Raw genomic sequence first — 11,860 nt, 5'->3', positions numbered from 1 at the left:
GTAAAACCCGATGCTCCTGTTTAAGAACATAAGAATGGCCATACTCGATCAGACCAATGGTATCCTGTCTTCTAACAGTGGCTGGTGTCAGATGCTTCAGAGGGAGTGAATAGAATAGGACAATTATGGAGTGATCCATCTCCTGTCATCCAATCCCAGTTTCTAGCAGTGTGATGGGGTGTTCACACCACACCGGAAAGGAAGGGGTTAAAAGCAGCCTAGAGAAGCTGCACAGGGAGCAGCCAATCGGAGAGGGGTTGCACAGAGCAGCCAATCAGAGCCCAGAAGGCTCACATAAAAGGGAGCTGCAGAGCAGAACAGGGTCTGTTGCTGCAGGGAGTGAGGACTGTGTTTCTAGTGGGCTGCAGGAAGGTAGCACGTTGGATGGAGCAGTTGCTGGCAGGGACCAGGGGAGCAAGAGGGCGCCCCTGGCTGGCTATTGGGACATGCTGGCTGGAGGCCCTGAAAAGAAAGTGAAGAAGGTGATGTGACTGAAGGGAAGTGGTCCAGGGAATTGAAGCAACTCTGACTGAGAAGTTAATGAGAGGCAGCAGAGCTATCTATAAGGTCCCTGGGCCGGGACCCAGAGTAGTGTCTGGGCCGGGTTCTCCCCCTCTTTCCCCGCCCCCCCCAAACTCACCACTGTGGAAGTGGCTAAACTATAGAACTGGAAGATACTTCCCTCCCCCCACCCCTCGGGAAAAACACAGATGGTGACATGACTGGAGGGCTAAGTCATGAAAAGGATGCTGGGGTTCCTGGGCTGAGACAGGTCTGCAGGTGGAGAAGATGGCAGGAGAGGCACCACCAAGGTGCAGGTTGAGAGAGCTACTCCCCCAGGAGTTTAGGGATGCTCTGAGCAGTGAGTTGCATCCCTGAGCATCTTGGCTAATAGCCATTGAGGGACTTAACCTCCATAAACTTGTCTAATTCTAACTCCCTGTCCTCTACACATTCACAGACACTTCCAAGCCAGAGCGTAGCCCCAAAAAGTGCCTAGCAGCACAGTATAGTGAGGTGCTACCTGCAGGGGGATTCTGGGTTTCCCAGCATCCCACAGAGAAGGAAACTATCCTTAATAAGTGCGGGGCGGTCATGCCTGCTCTGAGTGAAACATAGGCTTAAATAGCAGAAGGATTTGGTTGTGTGACATACTTAAGTGCTGACTAGAAATAAAAGGACTTATTGCTGGGACACATTTTTTTCTTTCACACTCCAGAACCCTCCTAGTCACTGTTCAGTCAGCAGCAGCAGCAGCAGCAAAGTGCTTTCTCAGCAGGGGGCAGCAAGGGTCTCCTGCTGGCTTGGACCCTGCACGGTGGTGGGGAAAGTTAGACTGGAGGCTGGGGATGGACAAATCCATGATGTGCATCAAATAAAAACTACCCTCAGGGGTTCAAAAAAGAATTAGACAAATTCATGGAGGACAGGTCCATCAATGGCTATTAGACAACACGGTCAGGGATGCAACCCCATGCTCTGGCTGTCCCTAAACCTGTAACTGCCAGAAGCATCTGCCACTGTCAGAGACAGGACATTGGTCTAGATAGGGGTTCTCAAACTGGGGGTCAGGACCCCTCAGGGGGTCACGAGGTTATTACATGGGGGTCACAAGCTGTCAGCCTCCACCCCAAACCCTGCTTTGCCTCCAGCATTTATAATTATGTTAAATATATGTAAGCAGAGTCAGGATGAGCTCTACCCTGACATCTGGTGGTGAATTATGGCGAGTGTGGAAAAGAACTCCAGGGGCTGATCTTGTTTGCATAGGCACACCCACTCGCCTGGCATGAAACAACAGCAACTCAAAGTGGTTACTTTGGCTGGTGTGGGATCCCCAGTTTCTCTGTTATTGGGGCAGGAAGAATAAAGTTTTGTTACCCTGATTCTGTGAATCAAGGCCAGTGGAACTGTGTATGACAGAAGGACTGAGTGAGTCATTCACCATTACCTAAGTAGCATGTGCTTGTCAAGGGGCATGGGTTACAAAACCCAGTGAATTGAGAGAGGATGGGGACAGGTATTTGTACCTGATGGTATGGGCCCTCTCTGAGGGGTTGAAACACCAATTGCACTACCTCCTCTCTCCATTGTTGAATATCAGAGCTAACTTTTGATTCCATTAGAAGTCTAGTTACAGACTGCTGAACTGAATTCACTTTGGGCCAGTGGTGCACTAGCACTGGGGCTCCCCTACTATGAGCTGAAATCACAAAAGAGCTGAGATCACTGAGGCGGTGTTAACTAGTGGGGGAGCCTGAAGCTATAACGCTAAGCGGCTGGCAGAGCAGCTAGCAGAGTGGAGCCTTGTGGGACAGTTGGAGTGGCGCTGAGCGACTCACAGGTTGGTGAGTGGAGCGGCTGGAGGAGCAGCTAACAGAACAGAGCCTTGTGGGAGCGGCCCAAGGGACGGCTGGAGCGGAGCGGAGCGGCTCACAGGTCGGTGAGCGGAGCGGAGCAGCGCGGTGCGGCACGGCTCACAGGTCGGTGAGCGGAGCGGCGCGGAGCGGCACGGCTCACAGGTCGGTGAGCGGAGCGGAGCGGAGCGGAGCGGCGCGGAGCGGCACGGCTCACAGGTCGGTGAGCGGAGCGGAGCAGCTGCCAGAGCAGTTCGTGGGACGGCAGGAGTGGGACTGCGGGTGGAGTGGAGCAGTTCGTGGTGAAGGCTGGGTGGAACCCCACGGAGAAGCAGCCGGTTGGCCTCGGATCACGTAAGGTGCCCCTTAACACCCTGCTCACACCCCCCCCTTTTGAACTCTGGGGCTGCACTGATCAGGGACAGAGACTTTGGGGGGTTGTCGGACTTTTGGGACTTTGGTGATTCTTGGGTCGCTGGTTCCAAGAACCAACGGGAGAGGACACGGCCCAATTTGCTGGGGTGGGTCTTCGCTCATGGTTTGGTCTATGAACTCTAGTTGTGGTGTTTTTCCAATTTAATGCTGATGTCGTTTACCTCATGTTATTAAACATTTTCTGTTACACTCAGACTCCGTGCTTGCGAGAGGGGAAGTATTGCCTCTTAGAGGCACCCAGGGGGTGGTATGTAATTGTCCCAGGTCACTGGGTGGGGGCTCGAGCCGGTTTTGCACTGTGTTATTGAAGCGGAACCCCTAGATACAGAACCCGGCCCTTGTTGCTGCCAACTTAGATGGGCAGAAGGGTTACATTTTTGGGGGCTCGTCCGGGATCCCCTGGGTCAGTACCCCTCGCAAGCACCAGTTGAGTGTCCCACTGCATTGGGAAACAATTGTGTTTATATTTTGAGGAAATTATTGTTTGTATAATGGCTAATATGTCAGGTTTGTTGGGCCCCGGCCCTGCAGCCTCTAGCTCAGGGGCCGCAGCCTCAGCTAATGATTGGGCAAAAGCACTGGGGCAAATATTGGAAAAGGTTGTGTTGTCCCATGCTAGGTCAAACTCTTGTCGTGAGTTAAGGTTATTTGCTGGGGCAGAGGAGTTCGAACCCTGGTTGGAGCATACCACTGAAATGCTGCAGGAGTGGGCCGTACCTGATGCAGAAAAGCGAAGATGTCTAATAGAGAGCCTTAGTGGCCCAGCATTAGATGTGATTCGCACCCTGAAGCTCATTGACCCTGGGGTCAGTGTGAAGGACTGCCTGGAAGCCCTTGATCATACCTTTGGGAGTGTAGAGGGCCCTGAAGACAGTTACTGTAAGTTCCTTAATTCCCGACAGCAAATGGGCGAGAAGATTTCAGCCTATATACAGAGGCTGGAGAGACTGCTTCAGAGAGCTGTCATGAGGGGTGCAGTGACTGCTGAACAGATGGATCGGACCAGACTGGTTCAAATTGTAAGAGGAGCTCAGTATCAGAACCCGATTCTACTCCATCTCCGGCTAAGAGAACGACGGGAACATCCCCCAAGTTATTCCCAGCTGATAAAGGAGATCAGAGAAGAGGAAGAAAGGCAGGCTGCCAGCGAGTTTTGGGAAGCCCAAACATTGGAGCCAGCCGGCACAACACCACTGCAAACGGCCAGTGTACTGATGGTGAGCACCACAGAGGAACTTGCCCAACAAGTGCAGGTCCTGACAGAACGGATAGCTGAACTGCAAAGCACCATTGACCGAGCTAAGACTTCCAGGAATAAGGAGCCTCTGACTGTGGCGATGGAGAAGTCAGCATTTAGAGCCACCATCCCATCTGGGCGAAGGGGGAAAGGACAATTCTTCTGCTACCGATGTGGTCAGGATGGACACAGTGCTGCCAAGTGCCATAATAAAGAAAACCCCTCCTTAGTGTATGGAAAGCTGAGGATCAGTTGGGAGAGATCCGGTAGTTGCCAGAGGGGACGGGGACCACCCAGGCCTGCAGGATTTGAAGATTCCCCCAGAAAAGACCGTCCAGCTGGGATCCCCGCAGGACTGATAGGACCTCGAGCAGAGGTCATGGTGAAGATTGAAGGGGAGGAGTGTAAAGCCGTGCTTGACACTGGATCTCAAGTGACTATTATATTTCAGTCATTCTACCAACAAATGCTTAGGCACCTGCCTATACAGCCACTGACTGGCGTTGGTCTGTGTGGCCTCAGCATGGATGAATACCCCTACCAAGGGTATGTCATAGTGCACCTGGAATTCCCAGAGGAGGTTGCTGGGGTAAGAGAAGAGGTGGACACAGCTGCATTAATATGCCCTGACCCTAAAGGGACCTCTGATGTGTCTGTGCTGATAGGGACCAACTCCAGTCTCTTCAAGGTGCTCGCGGATTACTGCAGACGACGGGCTGGGGACCAGTACCTGAATACCCTGATGATCCATACGCTTTGTGCTGAAGCCTATAGGAAGATTGAGGGTGCTAAAAAGGAGACATCTGAGCTACCGATTGGGGCACTGAAGTACATGGGCACAACCCCCTTAGTAGTGCCTGCAAGGACGGAGCAAGAAGTGCTTGTCATGAGTACTCGGCTGAAAGGCAGTAAAGGGACATTAGCAATGGTAGAGCAGCCAGTTGAAGGAGAGCTCCCAGAAGGAGTGCTGGTCCCCAGTGGAGTCATAACCCTACCTTCTGAAGCCCAAGAAAAGGTGACTATACTGATTGCTAATGAAACAAGTCGAGATGTTGTTGTGAAGCAAGGACAAAAGATAGCAGATCTCTTCGAGCCTGAATCAATTGTAAAACCCCAGTGTGAGACTCAAGTTCCGACAATAGACCCTGCAAAGTTTGACTTTGGAGATTCACCATTGTCCAAGGAGTGGAAAGATCGCCTGAGGAGGAAACTTTGTGAAAGATCCAAAGTGTTCTCATTGCGTGAGTGGGATGTGGGATGTGCGAAAGGAGTAGAGCACAACATCAGACTACATGACTCTCGACCTTTCAGGGAGAGATCTAGGAGGATTGCCCTCTCCGAGATGGAAGATGTGCGACAACATCTTCAGGAGCTGGCTGCGAATGGCATCATTACAGAGTCCCGCAGTCCATACGCCTCACCCATTGTGGTGGTCCGTAAAAAGAATGGGAAAATCCGGATGTGTATTGACTACCGCACCCTAAACCGCCGTACTGTGGTTGACCAGTACACAATGCCCCGAGTCCAAGATGCCTTAGACTGTTTGCTGGGAAGCCAGTGGTTCTCTGTGTTGGATCTTCGGAGTGGATACTACCAGATCCCTCTGGGTGAAGAAGATAAGGAGAAGACAGCCTTCATCTGCCCATTAGGGTTTTATCAGTTTGAACGCATGCCCCAAGGGATTTCTGGAGCACCTGCCACATTTCAACGTCTTATGGAGAAAGTTGTGGGAGACATGAATTTACTGCAAGTGTTAGTTTATTTGGATGACCTGATTGTGTTTGGAAGAACCTTGGAGGAGCATGAAGAAAGACTTCTTAAAGTGCTTGATAGGTTAGAGGATTATGGTTTGAAGCTTTCAATTGACAAATGCCAGCTCTGCAGGACCTCAGTGAAGTATGTGGGGCACATCGTGTCCCAAGAGGGTGTGAGTACTGATCCCGATAAAATAGAAGCCCTCACTACATGGCCATGTCCAAGTAACTACAGAGAACTCAAGACCTTTCTTGGGTTTAGTGGCTACTACCGCAGATTTGTGAAGAACTATGCTACGATTGTAAAACCTCTGAATGATCTTACCAGGGGATACCAGTCCAGCAGGAACAAACCTAAGACCAAGAATAAGGGGAGGTCCCCAAAGCCTCCTGTGCAGAGACACTATGGCCCCTTCGAACCATTTGGGCCACGGTGGGATGAGAGATGTGAAAGGGCTTTTAGAGAAATCATTACATGCCTAACTCATGCTCCGGTCCTAGTCTTTGCTGACCCAAGCAAGCCATTTATCCTGCATACTGATGCCAGTTTGGAGGGTCTGGGAGCAGTACTGTACCAGGAAGTGGAAGGAAGACGTAAACCTGTAGCCTTTGCCAGCCGAGGACTGTCTGACAGTGAAACTCGCTATCCCATCCACAAGCTGGAGTTCTTGGCCTTGAAATGGGCCATCACTGAGAAATTTCGAGACTACTTGTATGGTGCTCAGTTCCAGGTGTGGACAGACAACAACCCATTGACTTATGTGTTAACAAGTGCTAAGTTGGATGCTACAGGGCAGAGATGGGTGGCCGCCTTGGCTAGCTATGAGTTCAGCATTCAATACCGATCAGGGAGAAGCAATGTAGATGCAGATGCATTGTCCCGGCGTCCGCAGGCACCAGAAGTGGCTATGATACCCGTGGATGGAGTGAGGGCTATTTGCAGTGTGAGTCGCCGAGAGCCAGAGGCCCATGAGAGTCTTCATGGATGTGTTGCTGAAGCTTTGGGCCTGCCCCCTGACTGCGTGCCTTCTGCTTCTGTGAACTATATTGCATTGGACCAATCTCCCTTGCCCGTGCTCAATGCGGCTGACTGGCAGGAAGCCCAGCTGCAAGATATTGACATTCGTGATACACTACTTGCCAAAAGGGAGGGGCGAAGCCCAGCTGCGGTTGTCCCTCCTAACCCGGAGGGTAAACTACTATTGAGAGAATGGACCAAACTAAAACTGATCCAGGGAGTGTTACATCGAATGACCACCGACCCTTTACAAAAGCAACGAGCACAACTAGTGCTGCCAAAAGAGTACAGAGCCCTGGCCATGAGGGCCCTGCATGATGACTTTGGACATTTAGGGATGGAGAGGACCCTGGAACTTCTTCGTAGTAGATTCTATTGGCCCCGGATGGCTGAAGATGTTCGTAGGAAATGTGAGACTTGCGCTCGATGTGTTCAAAGGAAAACTCTGCCCACGAGGGCTGCATATCTCAAGAACATCACCAGCACCAAACCTTTGGAACTGGTATGCATCGATTTCTTGTCTTTAGAAGTAGACAAGAGGAATATTGGGAACATTCTAGTAGTGACTGACCATTATACACGATATGCGCAGGCATATCCCACGCGTGATCAGAGGGCCACCACTGTTGCTCGAGTACTGTGGGAGAAATATTTCTCAGTTTATGGATTTCCAGCCCGGATACACTCGGATCAGGGGCGGGACTTTGAGAGTCATCTTCTGAAGGAGGTGCTGAGGATAGCGGGAATTAAGAAGTCTAGAACAACGCCTTATCACCCGCAAGGTGATCCTCAGCCAGAGAGGTTCAACCGAACCCTATTAGATATGTTGGGGACTTTGCGACCAGAGCAGAAAGCAACCTGGAGCCAACATGTTGCATATCTGGTGCACGCCTACAATGCCACAAAGAATGATGCTATAGGAGTCACCCCATATCTCTTAATGTTTGGACGAGAACCAAGATTACCCATAGACCTGTGCTTTGGTGTATCAGAGGATGGAGATAGCTATGAAACTCATCAGCAATATGTATCCCGACTGAGAGAAAAGCTGCGGGATGCTTATCACTTAGCTACATCTGCGGCTCGGAAGAATGCAGACCGCAACAAACATCGATATGATGCTAGGGTACGTCTGCAAGAACTCCAGCCGGGGGACAGAGTTCTGCTGCGAAATTTGGGTATTGCTGGCAAACACAAGATAGCCGACAGATGGAAGGCAATACCTTACTTGGTGATGGAAAAGCTAGGAGACCTGCCGGTCTACAAGATCAAACCTGAAGAGGGTCCAGGGCAGACAAAGACAGTGCATAGAAACCTTTTGCTCCCTGTGGGGGAATTGGTAGGCACCCCGTATGAGATGGGCCACAACAGGGCAACTGGGCAGAACGAGGGTGCTGGACCAAAGCCGCCCTCCAACGTGGACAGCCAGCCCCCTGCAGCTAACCTACCCCCATGCAGCACATCTGAGAGTGAGTCTGAGGAGGAAGAAACAACCATGGTGTATCCTGGGATGGAGACAAGATTTCAGTCTCGATCGGCTGAATCAAAAGAGAGCTCCTCTTCTTCCACCCTAAACCCCATGGCAGAAGTATTTAGGCCCATTCCTGACACCCCTGAGCCACTGGTGGGACCCCCATGTGATGACACACCCAGGTTATTGGACAGTGGAGACATACAGGTGGAGGATGTCCTGGGCACCTTGGACCCTCCACTGTTAGAACTAGAAATGCAGGGGCCTATGCCAGTAGCAGAGGGACCCTCAAAGGAAACCTCTCCATCCATCGTTCAAGAGGCTGTCCCGCCCACCACGGCAACAGAAATTCTCAATAGACGAGACAGGGTAATAAGACCAGTAAAACGGTTGACTTATGATGCACCTGGGGTAACTAGTGAGGAACCAATATGTTTAGCACACAGGCTTGTGGAAGCTAAAGTGGGCTATCTGAGGCCCTTTGGAGGGAACCAGTGAGTTGTTATAATAGGGAGTGTGATTTGTCGGGACGACAAATTTTCGGCTGGGGGGAGGATGTAAGCAGAGTCAGGATGAGCTCTACCCTGACATCTGGTGGTGAATTATGGCGAGTGTGGAAAAGAACTCCAGGGGCTGATCTTGTTTGCATAGGCACACCCACTCGCCTGGCATGAAACAACAGCAACTCAAAGTGGTTACTTTGGCTGGTGTGGGATCCCCAGTTTCTCTGTTATTGGGGCAGGAAGAATAAAGTTTTGTTACCCTGATTCTGTGAATCAAGGCCAGTGGAACTGTGTATGACAGAAGGACTGAGTGAGTCATTCACCATTACCTAAGTAGCATGTGCTTGTCAAGGGGCATGGGTTACAAAACCCAGTGAATTGAGAGAGGATGGGGACAGGTATTTGTACCTGATGGTATGGGCCCTCTCTGAGGGGTTGAAACACCAATTGCACTACCTCCTCTCTCCATTGTTGAATATCAGAGCTAACTTTTGATTCCATTAGAAGTCTAGTTACAGACTGCTGAACTGAATTCACTTTGGGCCAGTGGTGCACTAGCACTGGGGCTCCCCTACTATGAGCTGAAATCACAAAAGAGCTGAGATCACTGAGGCGGTGTTAACTAGTGGGGGAGCCTGAAGCTATAACGCTAAGCGGCTGGCAGAGCAGCTAGCAGAGTGGAGCCTTGTGGGACAGTTGGAGTGGCGCTGAGCGACTCACAGGTTGGTGAGTGGAGCGGCTGGAGGAGCAGCTAACAGAACAGAGCCTTGTGGGAGCGGCCCAAGGGACGGCTGGAGCGGCTCACAGGTCGGTGAGCGGAGCGGAGCAGCGCGGTGCGGCACGGCTCACAGGTCGGTGAGCGGAGCGGCGCGGAGCGGCACGGCTCACAGGTCGGTGAGCGGAGCGGAGCAGCACGGTGCGGCACGGCTCACAGGTCGGTGAGCGGAGCGGAGCGGAGCGGAGCAGAGCAGCGCGGTGCGGCACGGCTCACAGGTCGGTGAGCGGAGCGGAGCGGCGCGGAGCGGCACGGCTCACAGGTCGGTGAGCGGAGCGGAGCAGCTGCCAGAGCAGTTCGTGGGACGGCAGGAGTGGGACTGCGGGTGGAGTGGAGCAGTTCGTGGTGAAGGCTGGGTGGAACCCCACGGAGAAGCAGCCGGTTGGCCTTGGATCACGTAAGGTGCCCCTTAACACCCTGCTCACACCCCCCCCTTTTGAACTCTGGGGCTGCACTGATCAGGGACAGAGACTTTGGGGGGTTGTCGGACTTTTGGGACTTTGGTGATTCTTGGGTCGCTGGTTCCAAGAACCAACGGGAGAGGACACGGCCCAATTTGCTGGGGTGGGTCTTCGCTCATGGTTTGGTCTATGAACTCTAGTTGTGGTGTTTTTCCAATTTAATGCTGATGTCGTTTACCTCATGTTATTAAACATTTTCTGTTACACTCAGACTCCGTGCTTGCGAGAGGGGAAGTATTGCCTCTTAGAGGCACCCAGGGGGTGGTATGTAATTGTCCCAGGTCACTGGGTGGGGGCTCGAGCCGGTTTTGCACTGTGTTATTGAAGCGGAACCCCTAGATACAGAACCCGGCCCTTGTTGCTGCCAACTTAGATGGGCAGAAGGGTTACATATATTTAAAAGTGTTTAATTTATTGGGGGGAGGGTCACACTCAGGCTTGCTACATGAAAGGGGTCACCAGTACAAACGTTTGAGAACTACTGACCTAGACCATCCCTGACAGGTGTTTGTCCAACTTGTTTTTAAAATGTTCTGATGATGGGGACTCCCCGACCTCCTTTGGAAGACTATTCCAGAGCTTAACTACCCTTGTCGTTAGAAAGTGTTTCCTAATATCTAACCTAAATCTCCCTTGTTGCAGATTAAGCCCATTCCTTCTTGTCCTATCTTCAGCGGACATGGAGAACAATTGATCACTGTCCTCTTTATAACAGTCCATAACATATTTCAAGTCTGTTGGCAGGTTCTCTCCCCTCCCCACAGTCCTCTTTTTTGAAGAACAAACAGACCAGGTTTTCTTAACCTTTCCTCATAGGTCAAGTTTTCTAAACCATTTATCATTTTTGTTAGTGCACTCATTAAGTCCAAGTGTACCCAAATACTTGGGAACACTGGAACTGGGATCTGATTCTCAGTTTCACCATCTCCTTGGGACAGAAATGGCTGGGGACAGGGGCGGCTCTAGGCACCAGCAAAGCAAGCACATACTTTTGGGGCAGCCCATTTGCAGGGGCAGCAGGGATCCAGCATGGGAGCTGAGAACCAACAGGGGGCCCTGGGAGCTGTAGTTCCTTGGTTAGCTCCCTGCCTATAGAGCCAGCCCTGGAGCAGGAAAAGAACTACATTTCCCAGCATTCCCTTGGCCACTACCAACAGGAAAGAGGGAGAGGGAGTGAGGTAGCTGAGACCTCATGCTGCAGCCTGCTATGAATGGAGAGCTGCACTCTGAAGGGTAGGGATACCATATTTTAACATTAAAAAAATAGGACACTCCACAGGGAGGGAGGGTAGCCCCGCCCTGCCACCATCCACTCCCTCCGACTGCCCCCCACAGAAACCCCAACCCATCCAACCCCCCCTGCTCCCTGTCCCCTGATCACCCCCTCCCGGGACCCCTGCCCCTAACTGCCCCCCAGGACCCCACCCCCTATTTATGTACAGGCGTGACTACCTGCCCTTTCCTGGTTACTATACGCGGCCAGTCCGCATCCACATCCAGTAGTTAAAAAAATAAAATAAACTAATAATTTAAATTGGAATTTCATCCATTAATAAGTATTTATTATAGAGTTAAAACCATTCTATTGAAGGGCAGATATTAAATAACACTAAATATGTTAATGTTCAAAACAATATTAAAAATTTGAAAATTTAGAGCATGGAAACCAAAATAGCTAAAATTTAGTTTTGGCAAGATACACGGAATGGAAACTCCGGGATCTTTACCTGTCACTGAATATAGCCATCATACCAATAGTGGAATATAAAACAAGTCTACATATACTCTCCTTAAAATTTTTACTTCGGTCCATTCCCAATAATTGTAACAAATCATTATTACCTTCACT

The 11,860-nt window shown here is 51.0% G+C and overlaps 1 protein-coding gene across 1 annotated transcript; it reads left to right on the top strand.

The window, feature by feature from the left end:
• The first annotated feature begins 2,055 nt into the window (after nucleotides 1-2,055).
• LOC128835413 (uncharacterized) lies at nucleotides 2,056-9,055 on the top strand. Its single transcript, XM_054024882.1, has 2 exons — nucleotides 2,056-2,522; nucleotides 2,577-9,055. Exon 2 carries the CDS (start codon nucleotides 3,284-3,286, stop codon nucleotides 8,768-8,770), a length of 5,487 nt encoding a protein of 1,828 aa, XP_053880857.1. The 5' UTR covers nucleotides 2,056-2,522; nucleotides 2,577-3,283; the 3' UTR covers nucleotides 8,771-9,055.
• Nucleotides 9,056-11,860: the final 2,805 nt, after the last annotated feature.

The sequence above is a fragment of the Malaclemys terrapin genome, chromosome 4, assembly GCF_027887155.1.
Source record: "Malaclemys terrapin pileata isolate rMalTer1 chromosome 4, rMalTer1.hap1, whole genome shotgun sequence".
Taxonomy (NCBI): Eukaryota; Metazoa; Chordata; order Testudines; family Emydidae; genus Malaclemys; species Malaclemys terrapin.
This window is presented reverse-complemented; position numbering and strand designations above follow the sequence as displayed.

Coding starts and splice junctions, on each gene's coding strand:
- LOC128835413 (XM_054024882.1), top strand. CDS start 3,284: ATGGCTAATATGTCAGGTTTGTTGGGCCCCGGCCCTGCAGCCTCTAGC.